The sequence below is a fragment of the Pelecanus crispus genome, chromosome 1 (assembly GCF_030463565.1).
Source record: "Pelecanus crispus isolate bPelCri1 chromosome 1, bPelCri1.pri, whole genome shotgun sequence".
In the NCBI taxonomy this organism is placed as follows: domain Eukaryota; kingdom Metazoa; phylum Chordata; class Aves; order Pelecaniformes; family Pelecanidae; genus Pelecanus; species Pelecanus crispus.
In genome coordinates, this window is record NC_134643.1 from 133,691,293 (window position 1) to 133,718,406 (window position 27,114).

The following is a 27,114-nucleotide window of genomic DNA, read 5'->3' on the forward strand; positions in this document are numbered from 1 at the left end:
GCAAGCGAAAGCCTACAGTTGGTGTGTAATGTGGACTGCTGCGTTTTGCCAGTAAAAAGGTTTAATTTTGTTTCTGATAGCACTCTGTCCATTTTGAAATTATTTGTGCTATTTTGAATGTTGGCTTAACTTTGTAAGAATTATTAGGTTTTTTGGTGTGAAAATGATAGTAGGGGATTAGGATTTGAAGCATATGATGAGGTTTTGTAATTACAGAAAGAGAGATTAGCATGTTTAAACAGTAATTGTACCTCCTCTAAACATAGGCTTTTTCTAGAGCTGGGTATGACTTATCAATGAGTCATGAAAGAAAGTTATTAAACAATCTGTATTTATTATAAGCTTTATTTTTAAGGCTGCTATTTTCAGTGCAAAAGTAAGAATAGCCTCACAAATGAGAAGACACGTTATTAAGATTTTAGCTGTTGTCTGGAGAGTGGACAGAATTGGCAAATAAAACCCAGGGGTAAAAGGAAATCCATAGGTAATGCCACGAGAGGAAAAACTTCTCCTTGCAAGGAAAACTATAATAAACAGTAAAGTTACAAATTATAAAGTGGAGGTACAGGCTTCAATGGGCTGAAGATTGCTTTTCAAAAGAAATTGTCCAGGAAGCTTCTCTTCAGAAATACGACTTTTACAATAGGCAACCCAGCTCTGTTGCGTTCAGTCTCGGGCATTTTTTCATTTGCTTGCTTGCTATGTGTTGGTGGTAGTTCAGAGGGCAACAAAAAGCAAAAGTGTTTTTCAAAGTAATGTATGAAATATTAGTTTTTTTCAGCTCAAGCCCTGAGGGAGGTCAGACTGTGTAATGACAAAAACCATCTTCATAACATCAATCATTAAAAATAAATGAAGGATGTGAGGTTGAAAAGATATTAGTAGCTAAAGAAAGAGAGACAAATTCCTCCTCTTTTTTTCTGAGGAGCAAAAGAAGAGGGATATAACACTTCAGGGTCTCTGAGATTCTTTTCTTCTTTTACCCATGAACTTGCCCAAATACAGCGATGTTTGAGATAAGGAAAACAGTCAGTTGGTCGTATATCTGTAATTAAATATATGGAACTTTCTGTCTTTCAGGTTTTGCAGTTCAATGTATTGCTGTCATTAATTGAGTCAGGAATAGTAACCCTAGTTATATCACAGTGACTTCTTGCATTAAACATTCAAAGCAACAGACCTTCTCTCTAAAATATTTGCTTTTAATAGAAAGCTCAAGGTGTTCAACAACTTATTGATTAGGACAAGAAACAATTCTTAACTTCTAAGACATTCATTTTAAATGTTACTGGTCACTAGAGTGAATGAACAGGTTATTCTCAGTCTGTCTGTTTGGAGTTATGTCCTTCCATCACACACTATGGAATGGATTTCATCTTAACTAGCAATGGTTACACAAAAGACGCGTAAGAGCAGAAATATGAAATGTTCCCCATGCAGCAATCCCACAAGTCTCCTTATTTAGTGTAAGTTTTAGACTGCTGAAACAGAAGACCTATGCTGTTGCTAGGCTTAGGTGGGCATTCTTTTCTAAATCCAATAAATAAAATATATGGTAGATATCAAGAGAAGCCAGGCTCATTTCCATTATTACATTTCTTTCATTCTGATGTCAGTATAGTTTATCCTAATAAACTCTTTCTTATAAAGAACTTTTTTTAAAACTTTTTTCCTATTATCTGTTTTGTCTGCACATGCTTGAACAGTTATAAATGTGAGTGTGTGCATACAATGTACACTAGCATGCACATACATAAACATGTATTCCCAAAGCTGAAAGAAGGGCAGAAGAAGATGGGTTCAGGGAAACCATTCACCAAACTGGGGAAGGTCAGAGCACAACAGCAGTAAGAAAACCGCTTTGGGTCACTCTTTTTGCACTTTTTCCCTGTAAAGCCAGACCTGGGGAAGCAGGGAAGAAGTGAAGACCTTAGTGTTTGCTTCCAGCTGCTGCCTTGTCTGGAGGAGGTGGAAGCTTGCATTTGCTGAGATAAACACGGGAGACAGGGGTTAATCTGAGTCAGAAACTTGGCTCCTTGTCCGTGTCCCCTCCAAAAGCCCTGCAGTCCCTGCTCTGGCTGTTGCCTCCTGTAGCTCCCCATACAACATCCCCGCTTCTCTCCCCTTCTCACTGCTTTCAGAGACGTCCTGGGGCTTCCCCAGCCCTCACTGCCTGCCGCACTGGCCTCCCCCAGCAGCGCCTGCTAGGAGCCAGTTTTACCCCAGCCCACAGCTGCCCTGTGAGAGCAGAGATCAAAAAGCAGCATGGGCTACGTGTGTCCCTCCCACATAACCTTTAAGTCTGAAAAAGGAGAAAATTTTCCATCAGCTCACATACCAGAACAGCTGAGCTTTCTGTCAGCCTATGGCTAATCTGTCCCTTTCCTTTCTCTTTCTTTGCCACTCCAGTTACCTGGTGTGAGAGGCTAGAAAGGAAACAGGATCCATAGAGCAGTTCAAAGAAATGCAATTGTCCCTACCTTCAGCAATTCCTCCTTTCCACATCCAAACTAAGTAACAAGGTCTGCAAAACACTGAGTCCATATTTATCACATTTCTTTATAGACCATTCTATATGAGGTATAGGAGTAGAATTTTCCCTGTCAGAAAATATGTGATTTTATGTGCAATCACTGAAAAAGAAGAGAAATGTTATACAAACAAAGCTGGAAGTTAAACAGAAAATATAAGAAGTAAAAGAAAATCTGTCTTTATTTTCCAGTACATTTTATCACTTTGCTGTTATGTAATACTGCTTTTGGTTTGAGTTACTAAGAGGAATTCTGGTGTTACCTGGAAGTGAATTAGGAATTTCCTCCCAACCAGCGATGAAAAACCAGTATATTCATAAGTCTAGAAAGACAAAATTTTAGTGTGTGCTTTATCTATGATATAAACAAAACTGAACACTTGATCAGTCCAGTGATGTTTCAGTCACATATTTTCTCTCTACCGAAAACAGTTGCTGAAAATTAGTAGCCCAATAATTGATCCCAGTATTAAAAAAAACACATTTACACATACACAGAGGAAATATTTAGAAGATGTCCTTATGTTGGGGACCTTGTTTGCACAAAGTAGTATTCTGCCTTTCAATTTTTCCGGTGATTCGATTAGTTTCACACCTCTGTTCAAATGGCACAGATATTTGTGTCGTGTAAGGGGATTCTATTGGTTTTATCAATTTCCTCATGACTTTTTTGGGAAAGGATGGCATTGGTTCTCATACCTTAAAGGTGAGCATCCACATGAATCTTGTTTGAGTTTGAATGGTTTGTGTAGTGGTTTAGAGAAATGCTTGCTCTTCTCTGAGTTGGAAAATATCCTCTACATTTTGGTTAATTAATCTCCTAGTAATCCTAAGTGATGACTTAAATTACTCTCATGCTAGTCCTACATAATATTTGTGCACATTTATTGAGACTGACAATTCAACACAGCTATTACTCACTGCTGAAGAGGAAAACTGAAAAAAAAAACCCAAAAAACCAAGAGATAGGAAAAGAACAGATGTTTCAGGCCAGGACTGTGGAACCAAGTTTAAATCAGTGTTGCCAGAATCTAATTCAAAGCTACTGAAGCTATTTAAAAATCATTAAGTTAATGAAACACTAGGATCTTTCTCAGTAAATAAGCTTGTACAATTTGGGTTTTATTTTCACTGTGCCTGAATATATCTCATATTTACCACATGCTTTCAGATCCCATTTGGAAGCCAGTACAGACCAGTGGAAGCGTTTACATCTCTCTCTTCAGGAACTTTTGGCATGGCTGCAATTGAAGGAGGATGAATTAAAACAACAAGCACCCATTGGTGGAGATCTTCCCACTGTGCAGAAACAGAATGATATTCATAGGGTATGATTTTCTTTTAAATGATCTTTTGGTCATTGCTTTTTGTTTTGCAGGTTAGTGCTGCATGAAACAGTCCTTGTTGGAAAAAGTAGGATACCCTTTAAAACACATTTTAGAACAACAAAACCTGAACTCCTTGCAGAAGACTACTAGCTACAATTTTCAAACACATCTGAAAAAATCAGCCTTTTGGAGAAGGGAGTGTTTACTACCAGCTGCTTGGCTTTTTTGAAAAGCGACACAGCATTTTCACAGACCTATCACAGACAGCTAGTTTTCACAGCCAGAACAAATACTAACCTAATATAATTTGAGGATTAAATAAGTAGTTCTGAAAATTTTTCTAGATCAGGCATTTAAACTTCAAGTGTACTTTTTGAAAACCTATTTTGCTATTGATTTTGGGGAACATTTGTGAAAAGAGTAGCCAATATCAGCCCTAATGCACAACTGTGTGCATTATGAAACTGTTGTGATAACTGACTGTGACTGTCTATGGCTCATACTAGATTCATCCAGGAATTCTTATGGAAAGGCAATAGCAGAGCATCATATGGGGACTGTTCTAGACTCAGCTTTGTGTTCAAAGCTAAGTGTTCAAAAAACGGGTAGATGTGGCACTTTGGGACATGGTTTAGTAGGCATGGTAGTGTTGCATTGATGGTTGGACTGATGATCTTAGAGGTCCTTTCCAACTTAATGATTCCTAGTTTTTACTTTCATTCAAAAATAATCCAGCCAGGAAGCCAGGAAACATGAAATTGATACTCTGCCCTTAGTTGGTTTAGTGGTGGACTTGGTAACGTTAGGTTAATGGTTGGACTTGATGATCTTAAAGGTCTTTTCCAACCTAAATGATTCTATGATTCTTTGTAGTAAAAAGGAACCTAAATCCAACACTTGTATGGGAAGTTGCTTGTTTTTAAACCCACCAAATGAACAACCCTCAAAATAACACAATACTGCTGAATAGTTCTTCATACAAAGATTCACAGGTTTTTTGTGGTAAAGGTATGCTTTAAATATGTTCACATACGTGTCTGATGCTAACCTAATACCTGCTTTCAGGTAAACAAGTTTTAATTTGCTATGCCATTGCAGTCTATTCAGGTCTGAATGTGAAATCACAGTTCTAGTACCTCAGTGATTATTTTTCAGGTGTGCCAGTAGGAAACCCATTAGGAAACTAGTGTCCTGCTAAAATGAAGCTGAAGAATTGATGAATGAAGCAGTAAATGGGGACAAACTGTTGTTGCGAGAAGGAATAGGGAACCATGTGAAAGGCAACTGGGATAGCACACCCAACTTCAGCAACTCCTATTCCATCACTTATGAACTCCCTAAAATCCTGTCTAGCCCTTATGATAAGACTTCTGTTTCTTTTGTGTTAGTTTCTGATGAAAACTTTAATCTGAGAGGCACCAGTTAATAACATGTCCATAACAGAAACCAGACCTCAAGCCACTAGGACAGGTCTTGATTCAGTAGGAAGTTGGGAATACAGTGTCAGGGTTTTGTTTTTTTTTTTTTTTTACTGGAACAGTATAAGACCAAGGGCAAAAAATCTTACTGATATAAAGAAAATGTCCTCTCATGTTTAAAAGGTAAATGTATGTAGTGATTGGAATGAACCATATAAGTATTTCTACTATGACATTTCTTCGCTGTACACTATTCCATTTCTTGGCATTTACTGGGATGTAGTATTCTAGCTCTCTTCTCCTTCATCCACATGTGTCTTTAGTTAAAATAATGACATTATGGGAGCTTTTTCCTCCTGTTTGGTGACCAAGTATACTTCAGTGTGATGTCTAAAAAGTTGTTTTGAACAAATGTGTTTTCTATTGAACAATTTAAATTATCAGTCAGACAACTTGATACCATGAAAAGAGAATATTCCAAAAACAGTGATCGTCCTCTCAAAGCATTGTGCTGCATATATGTAACTTTCAGTTTGTGAAACTTGCCACAAAAGGCATTGTTTCTGAAGTTCCTAAATCTCTGATTTCATTGCTTAATGGAGAAATGTGAAATGGTACTATAAAAAGAAACTGGATCTGGAATACCAGTGTTTTCTCCATTCATCAGGTAGCTGTATTATAAATATTGGTCTAATAGGTTGTCCTACCTCATGCTGAAGGACACATTTGAGAACAAATAGTAAGATCAAGTCTGGAAAGAAAACATGACATATCTTGCTGCTTTAAGTTTTTTGGAACCTTGAGTTTGTGAAAAATCTGGAAATATCATATGCAAATAGGCATTTGTCTACAGTAGCAGGTTGATGGGAGGTAGTGACAATATGGTTTCTCAAGGGCCTGTCTTTACCTAATGGCCAAGAAAGCCAAAGAGAAAGATGAATAAAAAACATCTCATTGTCAGTGCACAATGCTTTTCTAAGATAATATAATATTTTGCTGCAAGGGGCAGCTTGGTCACATTTCCTAGGTCTTCTTTCTGGAGAGGTGTTGTGCAAGATGTATCTTTCTCACAAAACTTTACTTGGGACTTCAAGCATTATCACAGAAACAATGAGGCCAAAACATCCATGGTTCTATGGAGCAGCACCATCCCTTTTTACCTTTCCCTCTGTGAAAGTTAAGATATATGAAATGCCTGAGGTCTGTTCTAGCCAGCTATCTGTAGCAACTTCCATAAAGTAGTTTTAAAGCCTATCCAGAACATCAGGATGAAAGAAACAATATAGATGTTGCTTTAACTCAGCATGACATTAACTCAAACCCTTTATCCAAAGACAACTCTTGAGCCAAAGCAAGACTTAGAGAAGGATTTGTGTAGAATTGTTACAACAAACTTTTGTCATCTGAATATTTGAGTATTTGAAAACATTGCCTTTCCTCCTAGACTGAAGAAATAATTTTTCGTCTAGAGAAATTACTTCCCATAAAATAGTATATTGCTCTATAAGCTATTTGAAACTTTCCCAGAATTCCTCATAAATGTGGCAAGACTTCAGTGATGGACTATGTGATCTCTCTGTCACTCACGAATCAATTTAAAACTTTTAGGGATGAGAAGTGTTGCATAAAAGTAAGGTACCATGAATAGGTGCAAAGTGACTTCACAAAATAGATATCCTTCTCCCTTCTCCTTTTTGATTTTCTTCTCTGCCACAGAGATGTAGATGTAGATACATACAGGTACAAATCTTTGGTCATCATGCCTAGTATCAAAGCTAGAACATTTTAGTTCCTTTTAGAAATATGGCTTCTTTCCTTTTCCTGTTCTGTAGCACTTCTGTAGTTTAATGTGAGGCCTTTCTAGTTGTAGGTATTCTGATTTCCTGTGGAAAAAAGAACAATACATAATCCTTGAAATTATGTTACCCTGTCTGCTCTTCAAAGATCTCTTACAGAGAAGGGGGAAAAACAATCAATGCAGAACTCTGTCGACTTCCGGTTGTCTTTGACAAAAATCTATGTTTGCAATTAGAGTTTTTCTCCTGTATTTTTTTTTTTCCCTGAATTCTATGGACTTTCTGTTACTCTAAAAGTTTCTTCTAGAGAAGCAGGCATACAAAGGCTGTATCTGAAGGAACAGCTTAGCTCATTTCTGAACATAAGAAAAATGCTTTTAAAAAGGCTTGCACCACAAGTGTAGAAGTATCTAGCTTAAAACTGGAGCACAGTACTGGAAAGCTGTTTTTTTCAGGAGTTTTGGGCCCCTGCTTAAGAACAAAACTTAGCTGTCAGAGTGTTGGATGTGAAAGTAAAGACTAGTGGAATTTTGGTCTTGAGAAAAAGAATCTGCTGATCGTTCATTTTGTTCTCCTGAATGTCAGTTCTGGAAATCAGTCTTCAGTAAACAAGCTAAGTCTCTACCTCATCTGACCAATCTTTTAAATGATCCAAACTTCCAGCTTTGGTGTTCCTATATCAGTACAATGTTTTTCCTTCTGTGAAGAATTGTTTTTGCCAGGTAAAGCCGGAAGTGAACCCAGGTAAGCTCTTCACTAGAGAAGAGAAACAGCCTCAGCAGGGGAACATTATTTATAAGCAGTTTAACTGATTGCCATTGAGAAATGGCATGATGAATGCAAACACGATTTCATGCCTGAATCCTTTTTCTAAAGTGGTGTTACAAGCTGATTTTATTTCTTTTTTTCCCTTAAGGATGTAACTAAAGAAAAACAACCATATTTAACCTATCATTTAGAAAGCCATCTGGAATACCTCAGACATTCATAGCAGAGATGAAAAGAAGTTGGTTCTTATCATTAGAATGCTCCTAGTTGCCAAGATTGGCTTTAAAAACTTTAAGAGTAGGATTCAGATGAAAATTTCAAATGCTTGAATCTGTGCCAGAGGAGAGCTTGAACTCAACTGAGGAAAGAGATATCCATGCAGTCAAAATCGTTGTTGCATTATAAATGTGAGGTGCTTTTTAGACAAGGATATTTGGAATTTAGCCCACATACACCCACATAACCACTATTTGTTTGAATTTATATATATAGTGGGTCATTTTGTCGATTTTTGGCATCTGAAGAAATTGTGTATATGCCAAAGTCTTAGAATGTGTGTGTGTGTGTGTGTGAGGTGTTAGTCAATGATAGAAAAATACTTCTGTTCATCAAAATATTATTTAATTATCTTACAGGTTTTTTTGCTTTACTGTCATAATAATGTTCTATTGAAATTGCATTAATAACTGTGTACATTACAGTTAATCTCAGTTAAGTAACCTAGGCATCATGAAGATAGTCTGCTTTTTCTTTCATTCTTATAAGAGTTGCCACATCTTCTATGTAGTGATTGTATTAACAGCAGAAATAGCATTTATGAATATGGAAGTTATTTATTAACAATTCCCAGAAACCCTTTCATATGAAATCTATAGCAACAGTACCTAAGAAGGAGTATAATTCCTGCTTCAACACACTAACCTTTTCTGGTGGCATAATTGATATCTACTTTTTAAAATAGAGGTCAAAATCAATTTTTAAAAAGCATTCTGGTTGGGAAACATTTTGAATTAATTTAATACTACTCTTTAAAATTTATTAAAAGCAAAAATATCTACTTTTCAAATAACAGAGGTTAATGTTAGTTTTACTAATGCAGCTCTCATTATATTTTCATCTTTCAATTTAAACACTCTGTATTTCTCCATCTAAAGAGATTTAAGGACACCCACGAGGAGGTAGTGGAGGTCTGAGTTAAGCTGATCAATATATGCATTTTTAAAATGGTGGACAGAATGCCGTTACTGCTGTAGTGTTGATGACAAATAGAGATGCTTAAATAAAGTAGTTCACTTGTTTTTTTGTCAGGTCATACATTATGCATGTTCGATTTCCTTTACAGTCACCATGAAGTGTGCAAGAAGTTAAGGAATTCAATGAAATTAGCCTGAAATCATTAGCTGTAAATTAGACATTCATTTAGGCTAATTCTGCTTTCAATGATTGTCTGCTTATTATAAAGATGTATTTGTCAGGGCTCTAGATAGATAATTCTTTTTTTTTTTCCCCCAAAGAAGAGAAAATGTCATTTACTGCTACTTATGATTTTTATTGGTAGTGTGTCCATATTTCACAACAAAACTTTAATCAGAAAAGCTGGCTTTATATGTAGAGAGAGTAAGAATATTTTTTTGAATGGGATAGTATGAAATGAGCATTCATTATTTTTAATGTTATTCTGTGCTAGTGCTTCAGTCTCATGTTTTTTTCATTCTCTCCTTTTTAAATTTCTTATACTGAAACATATTTAACTCAGTAGAACTCTGCAGATCAAAACTAGGGAAGGCAATGAGAATTATAAATAGGTCTTAACACCATACTGTGTACTATTCTAAACCTCAGGATTTACAGACTATAATCGTATCCACCAGCTCCAACATCCAGAATGGAAAAGTTGGAAATGAAAACATTTAACAAATTGGCTCACTATTTTTCTTTAATAAAAGAGAGAGACTCTTTCTGTTTGTGACTAAATACAAAATATACGAAGTCAGAAAGTTTCCATTAGCATTTCTGTATTGTTTTGAGAAGACAGATACAATGATTCCTGCTCACACACTTCATGGGATGCAGTATGCATATCTGATTATTCTATCCTTGTTCTGTTGCACAAGAGATATTGGAGGAACGTGACTTTAACCCCTTTTTGGAAATATAATGCTACTAGGTGAGTTTTGTTGGTATGGTTTTATGCAAAAGCAGCACAAGCTCAAAGAAGGTATTTTGTGTCCTTCTCATTGTTTGTACATGTACATAGCTAGGGTTGACCTGACTGCAGCAGCAGCACTCCATACAGGAGTACTACTCATTCCCAAATACCTAGCTTAAAGGCATTTCTGGCTTTTAAATATCCTATAAGTTGGCGTAGTTCTGTGTTCCCCTGGAATATCTGTGACTCCTTCCTGCTCTTGCTGTGTGTGGGCAGAACAGACCTTTGTGCATGTGCCTCCTGTTTCATTGTTTTTTGGGCATAGACATTTCTGAGAAACAATTTGTCTTCAGAGACATTTATAAAGCATATTATATCTTTAAGCTGTTATACGACTGAAATATTTAGAATCATAGAATTATAGGATCGTTTAGGTTGGAAAAGACCTTTAAGATCATCCAGTCCAACCATTAACCTAACATTACCAAGTCCACACTAAACCAATTAAGGCTAGACTAGACTAAACCATGTCCCGAAGTGCCACATCTACACGTTTTTTGAATGCTTCCAGGGATGGTGACTCCACCACCTCTCTGGGCAGCCTGTTCCAATGCTTCACAGCCCCTTCCATGAAGAAATTTTTCCTAATATCCAATCTAAACCTCCCCTGGCGCAGCTTGAGCCCATTTCCTCTCGTCCTATCGCTAACTACTTGGGAGAAGAGACCAACACCCACCTCACTACAACCTCCTTTCAGGTAGTTGTAGAGAGCCATAAGGTCTCCCCTCAGCCTCCTCTTCTCCAGGCTAAACAACCCCAGTTCCCTCAGCCACTCCTCATAAGGCCTGTGCTCCAGACCCTTCACCAGCCTTGTTGCCCGCCTCTGAACACGCTCCAGCACCTCAATGTCTTTCTTGTAGTGAGGGGCCCAAAACTGGACACAGTATTCCAGGTGTAGCCTCACCAGCGCCGAGTACAGGGGGACAATCACCTCCCTGCTCCTGCTGGCCACACCATTCTTGATACAAGGCAGGATGCTGTTGGCCGCCTTGGCCACCTGGGCACACTGCTGGCTCATGTTCAGCCAGCTGTCAACCAACACCCCCAGGTCCTTTTGCGCCAGGCAGCTTTCCAGCCACTCTTCCCCAAGCCTGTAGCGTTGCATGGGGTTGTTGTGACTGAAGTGCAGGACCCAGCGCTTGGCCTTGTTAAACCTCATACAGTTGGCCTCGGCCCATTGGTCCAGCCTGTCCAGGTCCCTCTGCAGGGCCATCCTACCCTCCAGCAGATTGACACTCCCACCGAACTTGGTGTCATCTGCAAACTTACTGAGGGTGCACTCAATCCCCTCATCCAGATCATTGATAAAGATATTAAACAAGGCTGGCCCCAAAAAACCAGTATGACTGTTGATGTCACTTTTAATACTACCAGATGAAAGCAAAGCACACAGTCTATGGGGGAACATTTTAAGTTATGTTACCTGCTGGCTTACTTGAGCTGCAGACCTGCCACACTCTAGCAGGACAGAATGATGTAATGTGAGGTGAGCACAAAGGATAATTAAAGGAATAGATTTTCCTCATTTAGAGGCATGAAAAAGGCTTATTATATTTCCTCTTTCCATTGCACTTCATGCAAAAGTCAAGTAAGAATTATAAAAAATTCTAAACCTAAAAATGTCTAAATTAAAGAGTTTTAATCCTGGAATAACCCCACTCAGTTTTTATGCAGAGCAATGTCCAATGGTAGTTTATTTGTTAATATACAGTAATCTTTATCTATGAAAATCAGTGTTGGTTCTTAAGGGTCAACACGGTTGTTTAAAACATTTATCACAGATATTAATCAAACAACAGATTCCCTTATGATAGCAGATACACTCTGTGAAAGGATCCCAGTCCCATTGATGTCCGTGACACAAAATTAACATTTTTTACTTTTGTTGCTTCCTTCAGGAAAGCACACTTTGCTAAAGGGTTTTCCTGGTTCACAATTACAAAACTTATGGTCAGTTCTTGACCACTTAATAAAAAGTTTATTGGAATATTTATAATAGAATAATGTAGCCATTTCCTGGTTTAATTTGCTGAAATGTATTAAGAATTTTTTTTACCTGTGAGTGCTCATATTATAAACTGTAAGTGTGATTCTCATTATTAGTTCTGTTAGGTATTTCCTGTACAGAGCATTTCATATCAAATATTCAAAGTGTAATGAACTTTGTAATATTGAATTTATAATCTTTCATTTGTTTGCATAGAAACACAAATTTTGTTTAATAATTAATTTAGCTGACTTGGTGAATTTATTATGCAAGAGGCCTATGTATTGCCTGTGTTGTAAAAAGAATTTTCTAATCCCTGGAGTTAAATATCTGTTTTCCACTCATGGCATATGGCTCTTCTTTTTGCAGTAGTGTCTTTTGTGTTACACTGCACTATAATTACCTGCATATTTTACCTCTGTGCTACTTGAAAACACTATGCATTCAATAATGTTTCATAAATAGAGAAGAAAATGTTGAAATAAAATGGTGGTAAGGACCATTTAGATAAATTCAATACAACATGCAAAAGACCCAGTGCAACGTGCATCCCACGGGCCAGGTTTCATCTCCATTTTTGTGCAGTGAACATTTGGATTCAAATTAGTGGAATCTTAAATTCTCTTTAACAACAACAACAAAAAAACCCCAACAAACCAAAACAACAACAAAAAGTCCTGAGTTATGTATACTTTCGGTAGCCTACCAAAACTTCAAATACCAACCTTGAGAACCTTACACACGGTCATTTTAAAAGCAGGGAATAGAAGACATATAGTAATAGGAGCTGTTGTTGGAGGAAGAAAAATGCAAATAGGAAAGAGGAAGAAAAGGCAAGAAAGGGGACAGGTGCCAAAAAGCATGACAGGAAAAAAAGAGATAAAAGAGAGAAATACAGCTGATTTGAAAAGGAGCAGAACATACCACCGAGCAATGTTAAACGTAAAGATATGGAAACTGATAATAAATACTGATTAAAGCAACTAGTAATTAACTATTTCATAAGGACTACTTTCTGCCCTTTAGTTTTTGCTCATGCATGCCTACATCTAGGTTAGATTGTATTTCTGAATTTTCACTTTGGCCTTGCTTCTACATTTCAGAAATCTCAGTACATGTAATTTTGGAAGAGATGTATCTACACCACTGCTAAAAGAGAATGTTATGATTTAATATATGGAAATTTTTTTGTTACTAATTGTTATGGGTTAACATGTCAATATCCATAGGTGGTTCTTTTTTTTCCCTTATGATATAACAGTTGCCAGCAGCAGTAGCAAAGTGGTAGCTGTGAGACATACTTGATTTTCCCTCACATTCTGGTAAATCTTTCTTTCAAGAAACATTAGCTATGCTGGTGTGGTCCCACACAGAGCTAGCTGAAGCCTTGCCCATTGCAGCTCGGTTTTGGAGTTGACCCTGATGTTAATCAACAAACGGGATCCCTCTCACAGTGAAAATTTGATCAGGAACCCTGGGTACTTTGCAGCATGCTGGCAGTACATTTGCTTCTTTGAATGCAATGTGGTTTCATGTTAAGCAAAACTGATTATCTTTTTTACATGTTTTTTGTAGCTACTTGTAATACACACATGGAAATGGTTGTTGGAAATTTTGTCCTTAAATTGACAAAAACAAGGGCTAGCACTTGGTATTTCATTATATATCCACTTATAATAATTTTGTTTTATCTCTCAGACTTTCAAGAGGGAGCTGAAAACAAAAGAACCTGTTATCAGGAGTGCGCTTGAGACTGTGCGAATCTTCTTAGCAGAGCAGCCTGTGGAGGGACTGGAGAAGCTCTACCCAGAGCCAAGAGGTAATTGAAGAGAGAGCAGGGTAATAACACATTGCTGGAAAGATCAGTGATGATCAGCGATGATTAAATAAATTCTGCCAGCCGCTGTGAAAGCATTCCTTTTACACTCCAAGCTGAATGTCAGTATTCAGAAACTAAGCTAAAAATACAGATGAAAGAAACCCTTAACGATCCTGAACACTGTGGTACTAAATAGACATGCATATTTATAAGCAGATTTTGAAACTGGCTTTAAACCTTCAGGACCTATCTATAACTATAGGCCCATTTGAGGTCTGAAAGCCACAATTTAACCTAAAATTCAGCTTGTGGTCTCAGTACTACAGAAGCTTCCAAATCCACTCAATTGCAGCAAAAGATTCACGGTGATTTTATTCACATATGTGCAGAACCATTTTGCTGAATCAGGACACAGTTGATAAACTTTTAGCTACACCTTGCACGTTTAAAAATGCCTTTATGTACTTAAATGCGTATTTCGGTGATCTGTATGGTGACAAGATTTAAATTTGTTAGGAGATTTTCAAATAAGAATACATTAATAAAATAAATTTCACAGGTGTCTTTGGTTATGAATAGTTTCTTACTGAACTTTGAACTTACCCAGATGGCAATTTTTTCTTCTAAGACAGAGTATGTCTTAAAAGCCTCTTGACTTTCACATTTAGAACTGTCACCTGAGGAAAGGGCCCACAATGTCACTAAACTTCTACAAAGGCAAGCAGATGAGGTCAGAACTGAGTGGGATAAGCTGAATCTACAGTCTGCTGATTGGCAAAAGAAGATAGATGATGCTCTTGAAAGACTGCAGGGCCTTCAAGAGGCAATGGATGAACTGGACCTGAAACTACGCCAGGCTGAAGTGTTCAAGGCATCCTGGCAGCCAGTGGGAGATCTGCTAATTGACTCTCTCCAGGATCACTTAGAAAAAGTCAAGGTATGTGTCAGTATATCAGTATTTCTGAGTACAAAATAATTGCCTTGTTCATTGTATGAATCCCCAAATCAGGAATTCTCTTTTAAAATGAGAAATTGATAGCTTTGTATCATAGTGATTTATATTAAAAAAAAAAAAAGTACATATAAAGAGTTTTATAATTTCTGCAATTAAAATGGAATTGAATCAACATTGAGAATGTATATTGCTAACATGTCTAAAAGCACGACAAGAATGTGCAAATGTCCTCAGCACAGTCACTGTTAACTCAGGAGATGCAGAGTTAACAGTAAAGAAAGCAAAATAGAATAGATAGGAGAATATATGATAAAAGTATAGAAAATGAATTCTGTTTCTTATACTTTTTTAAGTATGATGAGTACATAATTGTGTCTATACTTATAGAGTAGAATTTAAATAATTTAAAGTATATGGTTTTGTTGTTTTGTCATGATGGTGGTATTTGCTGTCTGTCTTACTTGATAACTAGGCCTCATAAAATAAGACAGTTTACAAAAAGAAACCACACTGGAAAAACTGTCATTGTTTTCTATAACTTAATGCTTATCTCCTTTCAGGGGTTGTTTCATAAAATCATTGCTTATTGAGAAACTTGTGAGGACTTCTCCTCCTCCAGCATGACTGCCATGGCCAGACTTTATAAATACTACAGGATTCCTTCAGCTAGAGCACAATAAAGGCAGTTGCCATTTTGATAAGAACAAAGTGCCTCTGTTCCATTCACTTAAATGGGAATCATCAGTCATTTTGAAAGAGACCTGAGCTGACTGTTATTTTATCTAGTAGAACATTAGGATCTAAGAAAGAGGAAATAAAATGACTAACGGCAAGAAAAAATGCCTTTAAAAATCAAATGTAGTTTATAAAAAAAAAAAAAAAAGCCATGAGTTTTAATCACACAGAAAATTTAATAAGTGTCCTGTACAAATATTATACAAGACAAATTAAGTACTTGGTAGCTGATGAACAGTTAGCTGCAAAATTTGTTTATCTTAATTTAAATTCATAAATGAACAGAAGAGATCTATTTATAAATTCTCAGAAAGTGCCTTCTATTATAGCCATGGATTTTTTTGTGATTTGAAGAATATATTCTGAACAGAAATATTGAATCCCTGATATTACTGGAAAACAAAGCAAGTTGCTTAATTCTAAAGATGTGACCATAACTGTTGACTCCATAATTATAGTGCTGAATCCTGTTATGGTTTTAAAAAAAAAATCCATCCTAGAGGACATAATGAAATTCTAATAACAGCCATGACAAAACAGAAATCTTAACACTTATGAAAATCCAGAGGTACTATCAGTTGGTAGATTTCTGTTTATTCCTTCTGAAGTCAATATTAGGGCCCGAGAGAAATCAAGACTTCTGTTTCAAGATTTAAAATTAGATGCCACCACCTGATTTTTATCTCATTTGTATCATATTTACTTAAAATATTTATGAATATAGTCTATCATAAGACCATACCATAATATTATCAGCTAAATGGTAAATGAAAAATACCGAATATATTCATATCCTTATAAGCTATAACTTTTCATTTCATTAGAGATCCTTTCCAACCTTAATGATTCCTAGTTTTACTTTCATTAAAAAATAATCCTGCCACCAAGCCAGGAAACATGAAATTACTACTCTACCCTTAACTGGTTTAGTGGTGGACTTGGTAATGTTAGGTTAATGGTTGGACTGGATGATCTTAAGGGTCTTTTCCAACCTAAACAATTCTATGATTCTATATATGGCATTTATAGTCTGCTAGATGCATGCACACAGCAATATTGTGCTTTCAGCACCTTCTAAGTGATCATAATTAGCCTAAGTAATTTAAGAACACAATAAGCCAAAAGCTGAATAATAGTAACTGTGTGAGTAGTACAATAATTGTCCCAAAATGTGCTGTCTAGAATGTATGTATTGCTCTAATGAAATACAATTCCGACATAGATACTGAAGATAAATGCATGTACTAACTAGGCAATGTAAGCATGTTTGTGAAAATAATAACTACCAAGAAAGCTACAACTGTGTCTGCAATTTGGAGGCCTATATAAAACTGTATGGTTTCAGGTTTTGTAGGTTTTCATATTTTTGTATTTATTCATATTTACGACATTCTTATTTTCTCTTAGAGTGAAATCTATTTTAGGAAATTTGTAAATCAAGACCAATAATTTATGTAACCCTAAAATAGAGCATGTAAATCCTTAAAAAGTTTTCAAGTTTGTATTTGCTATATGTGAACTGGCTAGACTATAGAAACTTCGATCTTGACCCTTTATATCCTTAGCATATCTACCTAAGGTATATAAATATTTAAAATATACTCACAACCCTAGCCTTATTTGTTGGGTTTGATTTTTTCAAAACCTAAAAAAGAGGGTTTAGTGTAAATTTGTTATCTATGATGGGAGCAATAAGACATGATTTAAGCCCATTTTTATGTTGAAAATATTTGCTGGATAGTAAGTTCATTTCTGATTTACTCCCTGTCTTGATAAGTTTAGATGTAACCATTATTACTATCTCAGTAATAATGATCAAGTTTAGACAATTTTTCTCCCTTCCTCTGCCCCCCCCGCCCCTTATTTTGATTAAATGAAACCCAAACAATTGGGAAGCTATTTTTTTGTGTTTCATTTCCACAGCTATCAAAGATGGAAGAGAAACATTATTTTTTGGCTATTTTTGTACAAGAAATTAAAGCAAATTTAGGCCTTTTTACAAAATGTAATGTGTATTTATTTTCTTCATAAGACTTTAACAGCTACATAAAATAAACTTTCAATGATAGTGTTATATTCATAGTTACTTGTAAACAAAACTGTTGCTTTGGGAGGGAGTTAGTTACTAAAAGAATTGCTAGTCTAATGCCTGAGAGTCTTAATAAGATTAAGAAAGCTAATGTGGGAACATTTATGAAGAAGATTATGTAGAATTGACTCAAAGCATCAGCCAGGTGAGCAGCAGTGTCTACTTTGCATGTACTACAGAAATGAAGAACATCATTCCTAGTCTAGGGTAGAGGTCCAGTGATGGGAAGACTGAAGGGGCAAGAGAGATTTCTGCTAGAGCGGCAAGTGGAGGGAGGGGGAAGAAAGCTCCAAGCTGCTCAGCACTGAATTGATTCCTCCTACATCCTAGGTGCCTCTTCCAGTCTACAGGCCCAGTCCTTAGCTCCAAAATGGCAGTAATCCCCCAAAGTGCTGTGTGCATATGGGAATGGAAAATGAGCTAAAAGCTGTTGTGTAGTTCCTAATGTGCAATTTTAAAACTTCCCTTATAATATTCAAGATTGGGAGAATCACTCAGACATTTGACTCAACTCTGCAAATTTTAGGTGCCTTTGATGTCTGTTATTTGGCCTGTATAAGCTGGTTTAACGCATGCCTGGTTATTACTGTTTTCTTCTTGTGCCTCTTAGTAATTGATTCACTTAAAGGTTAAATCATTTTTCTTTGCAAATGTTTAATTGAAAGGTACATTTGTTGAAGACAACACACGTTATATAGCCTTCAGTTAAAAGTTATTAGTAAACAATAAGATTTTTTCTTTATATTATCAGCCAAGCATTATCAAATTGATATACATCTCTCATCCTTGCTCTGGTTTTCATGATGTGTATCACAATGACTGCTGATATTACAGTGTGAGGGAGAGTACCTATTACTCTCTACACACCGAAGCGCCCCAAGAACCTTCTGAGCAGGTCTTCAAAATATTGGTCACGTGATTGCATTTCTTGCAAGTCCTTCTCCTAATTAGGCTCACAGTAGCCTTCCCAAACTTAAGCTGATGAATAACTTCCTAGGGAATTAGTTTATCCAGTGCCATTTGTCACTGTTCTATTTAGTTATAGTTGCTGGAGTTCTTAAGGTCACGGTGTAATGTTGAACTCACACAAAATAACTGATCCTTGATCAGTATTAATGGATTATTATTACAGATAATTAATGTATTCATGTACCAATTCATCTCTGATTCTGAGGGCAAGAGATAAATAGTTTTACACACCTACCCTAAAGAATGTAACCTAGACTACAGATGATCTATAATCAAAATATTCTTCAGACTTCTCTGCTGTCCTCTGTTATTCTCCCTTTTTATTTCTCTCATATGAGTGATCTTATCTGCAGACTGAAATATAACTTACTTCTTAATATCACACAATCTTTCTCTCTCTCTTCCAAGCATACCTTTCTGTCTATTAGAATCCAAACCATCACTTAACTGTCCTAAATTCAGTCCAAGCCCAAATTAATCTATTAAATGTCCCCTAATATCCATTGGCTGATCATTTTGCTTGTAGCTCATATCATATTTCAGACATGACCTGGGTTTTCTACTCCTCTCTGCAGCAAATTCAACAGATGCTTTCTTCTTGCAATCACTGACAAAATTTTCTCCTTTTCATCAGAATGCCTGGAACACAGGGTCATATGAGACCACCACTCGGTTTTTATATTAAGCTTTTCATGGTATGCAGTTGATATGCAATCATACCTGCCTCATCCATTTGGTAGCTTATTCAAAGACCCATTCCAGGAACTGGCAGCAGAACCACTTTGCCTCTCTTTCTTCCCAAAAGACTCCTTGGCTCCATACCAACCAAAACCTTGATAACGGTTATGCTGCTAGTGTGCAACAACCATTACATGTCATGCTGATACCTTCTCACTGTTTTGCTGTCTGTCTGTAGTCATCTGCTAAGAAACACTAACAGGAATTAGTACCCTTAGGAAGTTTTAGATTTTGATGCTTTCTCACTCTGAAAAATTCTTTTTTAAACTAGATGCCACAATTTTGGGATGTTGTGCACAGAATTTTGTGACTGAGAAGGCAATTTTAACGATGCGGTTTATCTGTTACTAAAGGTAGTTCAGCTACTCCAACACACTTAGGAGAGCACAGTGCAAAGCACTGTCTTATGCCAGTGATATTCTACCATATGACTAGTGGCATATAACTGCTTCAGTTTTCGGTCATACACAACACTCTAAGTGAACAGCAGAGCCTCTAGACTCCATGGGGATATAACTCCTTTCTGGTATTTTTTTTAACCACTGTAAAATAATAATAATTTAAAAAAAAATATCAAGAACAGGCAGTAGTGTCTGTGGTTTCTCTAGTTCAAAAGAGAAGCACATATCTCAAGAACACCTGCCAAATAAAAGCTGAATTGTGTAGTCCTATTTTCAATTAACTCCATTCTGTTATAGAATGATTTGTTCTCCTTCACTGTCACATAAAGAGGGCACCTTGACTCAATATTATGATTGTTAACTGTATAAAAGAGAACAGAATTTAGTGACATAAGTCTTCTTTTTTTCCTGTGAGACGTTTTCATGAAAGTCTTAATCTTGCTTCTTAAGAACTGGTTGTTGCTCTTGCAGATTCATTTTTACAGTTATGAATAAAGCAGTTACATGGGAAGACTATGAACTTTGCATATAGATTATGGATTTTAAGATATTTAATATAACAAGTGTATTCACAAAGGCTGTAAGTATACTTTTGAATTCTTTTGTCACAGCATATTTACAATTTCAATACAATTTCTACCAATCATTTTCTACAAAATTGTGAAACAAAAGGCAATGAGAAATTCACATGAGTACTGCATAAGTAACCCTTTTTTTTCTGAGATGACAGAGCTGAATTATATGCTGTTTCTTTCAGACTTTCTTCAGCGTAATTGACGGTTGTAGCCAATTGTATGTCACTGACAAATGTTCACTGGAAAGTGTCAACCTGAAATTTCTTTCTAATTTGTAAACTGAACAGAGTTTGCAATTATGCATAGATCAGAAATGAACTGATCTGCTCATCATGTACTCCAAAATTACTTTCTATGTACACCCAATCCTTTTGTCCCTAGTCATCTCTTCTTGAAATGAGACAAAAAGCAAGACAACCCTTTAAGATAATTAGCTAAATTTCAGTTGTGTTCATATGTGGCCATAGAAAGAAAAGAAATAGATTTGGCAAGGTTGAAATACCATATTATTACAAACACTCTAATACTAAATCAGCAACCTCAATTACCGAACAATGAACGAGCATAGGCAGTTCATTTAAAGAAAGAAAGAAAAAAAAAAAAAGCCTTATGTATTCTTCTGTACTTCATTTTGGTACTGTTCAGCTACTGCTGTGCTGAAAAGAAGTATTTCAGAAAAGTGGACTCTTAAAGTGCTATTATGAGGGAACTGTGCTGACAGCTGCCTACAATGGAAATTCTGAGAGGAAAGAGAGTTGTTGAATTTCTAATTTGTGTTCTCATTCATAGAAAAAAAATTATTCCAAAATTATTCGAAATGCTTAGGTAATTGATGATTTTCTATCCTTCCTGAAAAAACAATGATTTTTGTAAGGAATTAGTAGGGGTCACATACAGGAAAATTAATGAATGACACCTAAAAGCAAGACACTAGTCCACTTTCATCCCCTCTTAGCAATGGAGATGTATACTGGACATGAAGAGATCAGTTTTAAATAGATCCATAGAAACTATGCAAGAAATAATTACCTGGAAGATGTGTTGAAAAACCAGAATTTCCAACTAGCTAGATATCAATAGCAGTACTATATCAGCTAACTACATTACCTAATTTGTTGTACAGCCTGGTATATTGGTTTTGCTTTTTTTTTTAATGTAGTTTTATACAACAAAGGATTTAGTAGGGTTGTTTGGTTGTCACTATTGGAGACAAGTTTAATTTTCTAAGGTTTGTTTTAAATGTGAAATTGAGTTTAAAAACCATGGAGTGCTTCATCATGTAGTTGTACCAGCTCGAGTTAGTTCTGCTATGCTGCTTAGCCTGTAGGAGATGAAAGTTACTCAGTTGTGTTCTGTGGTCTCTTAATCTTATTTTAACAGCTTGTGAATCAATTTATTTTCTCACATGAAAAGAAATATATTCACAAGTGGTTATTTAATATGTAATAGTCATGTACTTGCAACTGTTACAAATTTAATCTAAAAGTCTCATCTGCCTTATGTTGTTGTTATGTAATCAGTCACATAAGATTGGAGAGTTTGTTATGGCAATAACTATGGTAATAGCCCATATCTAAGCCCATTTTAAATACCTGAAGCAAACAATTATTCCTTCTGCTGACTCCTTCTGCAATAAGTTACACATTTCTGATCTCATATTTAGATGCTACCACTTTAATTGTAGTGAACGTTTTATGGAGACTAGGTTATATAGGATTTTTGCCTATATCAAGCTACCTATTTTAAGAGAGAGTGCAAAAATCTTTTTTACATAGGAATACTAAGAAAATGATAAGCAGGCAGAGAAGTGAAATCTTAGAGTGGTCTTTTAAAATTAAGACTGCCCTTGACCATACTACTTACTGGGAAACAGGAGCATAACTGAGATACAGAAACATTAATGTTGCTCTGCTAACGAAGAACAAACAAAAAATGAGTATTCTTTCATTAATTTTTTGGTGAATTGCAACAACTAGTGTGAGAAACAGCCTCTTGTAGGCCATTTTGCGAAAGAAGGAGCTGCAGCAGATCTCACCCAATTTGCACAAGATTTGTGTTAATTGTATTAACACAGTTATTAATAGAACAGAGTAACTATTTTCTCTTTGATTAAGGACCTTTGGGCTAAATAATACTGTTAACTTTTCCCTGACAGTAAGTGCAGAAAAATTCCTGAACTCTAAAGAAGGAAAAAAGGTGACGAGTAAAAAGTGGAAATCTGTTCTACCTGCAACCCAGTTTGGTAGAACATGCTATTATTAGTTCAACAGATTTCATTTAAAGCCAAATTTTCCCTTGTATGAACTTGCCCTGCTGATTTCAGTGGGAGCTCAACATGCACATCTGCAGGCAGAATTTGACTTTTTAAGTATTGGTAATCTCTGATCTTGGTTTCTGATAGCCTGCTGAGAGAGCTGACTAATACATGTATAAAGACTTGTCTGTCATTTTATGCCTCTGAAGTTCAGAACTGAGGTCAGACCAGAATATTTTTAAGAGATTGCTCTTTATCAGTTTATCAGAAATAAGAATGGGACTTCAGCTTTTAGAAGGAGAATTAAACATTAATGTTTAAGTACCTGAGTGGCATGGGTAATGCAGGGAGTCTAGCATTTAATATGACTTTTTGTTTTAAGTTTGTCTTATAAACACAGCACATGTAGATATAAGTCTGATGATCAAGTATTAACATTCCTGGACATGACATTAAATCAAAGATGGTCTTGAACTTATCAAGCTTATATGCCGGTACACAGTAATTACTTAGGGACTGCTGGAAGTAGGGAGTGCAATGAATGTTAGATTGCCTGGGATGTTTATCAGTGACCCACTGAGCTATACTTTTCTCATTTTAATCTTTATATATTTAAAGCCTCATGGAGTTTTATTTAATTTTTTTTTGTCCAAGGTTAACCCATAATAAAACCTTATGATTGCTACTTAGCACTTTTATAGTGCTTTTCATGTTCCAGATAGTATGAGTTAATCTTCTCGGCTTCTTTTTGAGACTGCAATAGAAGTAGTATTATCCCCAATTTACAAATAGGGCAATTGAATCAGTGAAACTAATTTATCCAGACAGCAATACCACTCAAATTATTTTCATTCTCTTTAGCTTTTACCTGTAAATTGTTTTATTTTAGTTGGGTTCGATTAGCCAGAGGATTAAGAATGACAGTTTTCATCGGTTTCAGCAGGAGCCACAGCTACTCATTTCCCAGAACCACAGCCTGCTCTCCCTCAGGATGTGGCAGGGCAGCCTGCCACCCAGAAGGGTTTCAGCCTGAATGCCTGGGAAGGTGGGCACTGCTCCTGAGGCAGTTTCTCAGCCTGTGTCTGGTGCTGCTATAAAAACCTTCACCTGTTTCGGTTTTTAAATTTTATTTAACTGCCTCCTTTTCAGCATTTTATTTTAGTACTCTTTCTTCCTGAATTAGCTTAAAAAGTAAATTATTCTCGCTTATGTTCTACTAAAATCTACTGTTAGAACCAAATTCCCTTGTCTGGCATTGTTGAAGAATTAGTCGTAAGAAGTCTGGGAATTTCCACCTCAAGATTGTGACTTGGGGTTTCACCCACACCCACTCCCCACACATCATACATTGGTGGTGAAAAGGTGGGAATTACAATATTAATCCAAGAATTGGAAAACATAGCTTTCAGAAAAACATTTGAATAGTCCACCTGACCTGCATTGTTCTAGAGGTTAGAGACTGGGTGGACTGTAATAACTCCTTTTGACCTTAAGCTCTATGAAAAACTTTGTTCCCCTTGCTAGAGGTAGTAATTATCATCTTTATGAGGCTAAACATTATGAAATATTTACATGGTAAATTTAAAGACGTTGGCATATTGTAAGTAAACGTGATCTTTCACGTTGGGGAGAGGAGAAAATAAAGACTTATCTTAAAATTAAAATAAAGTTCTGTATACGTTTTTTGTTAGGAACAACAGGAGGAGTTTCTGAAGCTTCTTGTCTGAATTGTTTTAATGTTGGTTGAGTGTCACAATACAATCTGTGTCTTAGCAGTGTCTAAGCTCAGATTTTGTATGGCCATGCAAGGAATCCATATTTTTCCTCCTGAGCTACAGGGTCTGCCCACTGATGTCTGGAAGCTTGAGGTGTTTTGTAATATCATGATGCAGCTGTTGCAATCTTCCTGGTTTAAACTGCTTGCTTTTTTTTCTCAGTGAAATACTACATTTGCCTTTAAAATACCATGCTGCTTTACAACAATAGAGATTTACTTTACTATTTTCCGAAGGCAAGGAGAACTCCTTGTGAGTCTCTATAATCTGAAAGAGCTTTTGGTAAGGAACACAGGTTATTCAACCTTTTATGTTTGTATATATCTAATATACATTGTTTGCAAGTTAATGAATAGAGATAGGTAATGTCTTATTAATGGTTTAAAACCAGGTTTGGCTGAGGGTCCACAATCTAAACATATATATCTTTTCAAGTTCCTTTTGCTTTAATAATGTTGAATGAAACCATACTAAAGGAAAAATTTTGTTTGTAAAAATTCCTTCATATTTTCTACATATTTGCTTCATGTAGTGTGCGTTAGACTTTCAGATGACACTTTGAAATGCTTCAAGTTACTTACAGTTCCTAGACACTTCATCTCTTGATTGCCAGATTGTCTTCTTGTTTGCAAAGTAACTGAGTAACTGACTTTGATTATGTGGAAAAACTGGTGCAGAACTGTTTATGAACATTTTAGCAGTGATGGGCTCTGCTATGTCATGGTCATAGTTGTTCTAGTAAGGTGAATTACAAGCTAAATTTGCTCATTTACTTTTCCCCCCTCCATGGAGGAGAACACAATTTCAGAATAAATGGCAAGGCAGTAGCATAGATTGTATCTGTTAAGGGATCATAAAACTGCATATCAGCTGTTGATTTAAAAAAAAAAAAAATCAAGGATTCATAGTTACAAAGTGATACGTGTTTCAGTATACACGTGCATCTATTTATTAGTGTGCTTCTGTTTATTAAATTAGACATCCTAATAATTAAATAATTTTTTCCTAGGTAAAACTTTGCTACAAATCATAGCTTTTTCCCTTGAAAATCCAGAAAATAAGAAAATTAATACCTGGCATTATTTCATTCTTCATTTGTTCTATTAAAATTTTAATATCCTTATCTTTAAGGAAACAGTGAGTTAGCCTTCCAAATTGTAGGAAATACCTTTTGAAAAATGTGATCTTTTATCAGATTCAGAAGCACAGAATTCAGAATCGGGTAGGACTTAAAGGGCATTTGATTTTCTTTCTCCCCTGATGACTTCTATTTGAACTATTTTTATCCCAGAATAGGATTTATATTCTAGTCTAGTGCATTTTTGCCTGGTCATTACTGAGTTTATAAAAATATATAGGATGGAAAATCAAATCAGCTGAAATCCATTTTGTTTCAACACCACCTGTCCCCAGGAGCACTAGAATCAAATAATAATACAGTGTGAGTTTAAAAGGAAGCTAAGTGTAGCATATTGAGCTAGCAGATGACAACCCCAGGTTTCAATGAAATCTGAATCACAATACACTAAACCTATCAGAGAAGAAACAGACTTATTTTGAATGAAAAAGATGGAGACACTTAAACGGTCCTAGGTAGAACATGCCAGTTTATTCCACCTTGTACAGTTTTAAATATAAAACTTAAAGATACGGTCTGGCCCATAAATCCTTCTCCACTTGGACACTAAGGGAGCTGAGGTAGAGAAACGTCGGTACTGGGAATCTGCCGCTGCCCAGCTGTAGGATGGCCACTCACCTTACTGTGCACATGGATCCTGCTCTGATTTAGCTGCAGCTGCTGCTGGTATAAAAAACCCCCACAACACAAATTCATCTGACACAGGAGAGCTTTTCTACCTAAGCCATGTCATATTTTCATCACTGTGCCAGATGTCCTTTTCTGTCTCCTTCAGTGGTTATGAGAATTGAGGTTTAACATAGACCTGTGCTAGCAGGAGACTCTTCTATATGAGGGAATTCTTCAAGAAAATGCCAGGCTGGCATGAGGCCACCGCCCTGTATAAGAGCCACTCATAGACCAGGGAAACAGACTTTCTTTGCAGGCACAGATGGCCTTTTCTTGAAATCTGCTTCCTATTAAGTGTCAGAAACATCCATGGTGGAACATATAAGGCGATGGACTTTTTATGCTCATCATTCTGGACATACATAAGTCCTGATGGGATGCAGCCACAAGTGCTGAATGAGTTGGCAGATGTTATTGTGAGGCCACTCTCAATTGTTTTTGAATGGTCATGGGAACTGGGAGAGATTCCTGAATCCTGGAAGAGAGCAAGTGTCACTCTCGTCTCCAAGAAGGGCAGGAAGGAGGACCCAGGGAACTACAGGTCAGTCAGCCTCACCTCAAACCCTGGGAAGGTGATGGAGCAGCTAATCCTTGAAACCATCTCCAGGCACATGAAGGACAAGAAAGTTCTCTTGGAGGCAAGTCACTAGTGGGGTATCACAGTGGTTGATACTGGGTCAATATCATTTAACATCTGCATTAATGAACTGGACCCTGGGACAGAGCGCACCCTCAGTAAGTTCGCAGATGATACAAAAGTGGGAGGAACAGCCAATACACCAGGCAGTTGTGCTGCCATTCAGAGGGACCTTGACAGCACTGAGAGGAATCTCATGAAGTTCAACAAGGAGAAATGCCAAGTCCTGTGTCCTGTGAGAAATAACCCCAGGCAACAGGACACACTGGGGGCCAATCAGCCAGAAAGCAGCTCTGCAGAGAAGGGCCTTGGTGTCCTGGTAGA

At 36.5% G+C, this 27,114-nt stretch overlaps 1 protein-coding gene across 3 annotated transcripts in view; it reads left to right on the plus strand.

Moving 5' to 3' along the window:
• DMD (dystrophin) overlaps nt 1-27,114 on the plus strand; it is a 1,232,979-nt gene that overhangs the window by 1,027,412 nt on the left and 178,453 nt on the right. For all 3 annotated transcript variants that reach the window (XM_075717957.1, XM_075717963.1, XM_075717968.1), the window contains 3 exons: nt 3,702-3,858; nt 13,735-13,855; nt 14,524-14,792. In XM_075717957.1, coding sequence (XP_075574072.1) covers nt 3,702-3,858; nt 13,735-13,855; nt 14,524-14,792 — 547 coding nt within the window. The remainder of the gene's footprint in view (nt 1-3,701; nt 3,859-13,734; nt 13,856-14,523; nt 14,793-27,114) is intronic.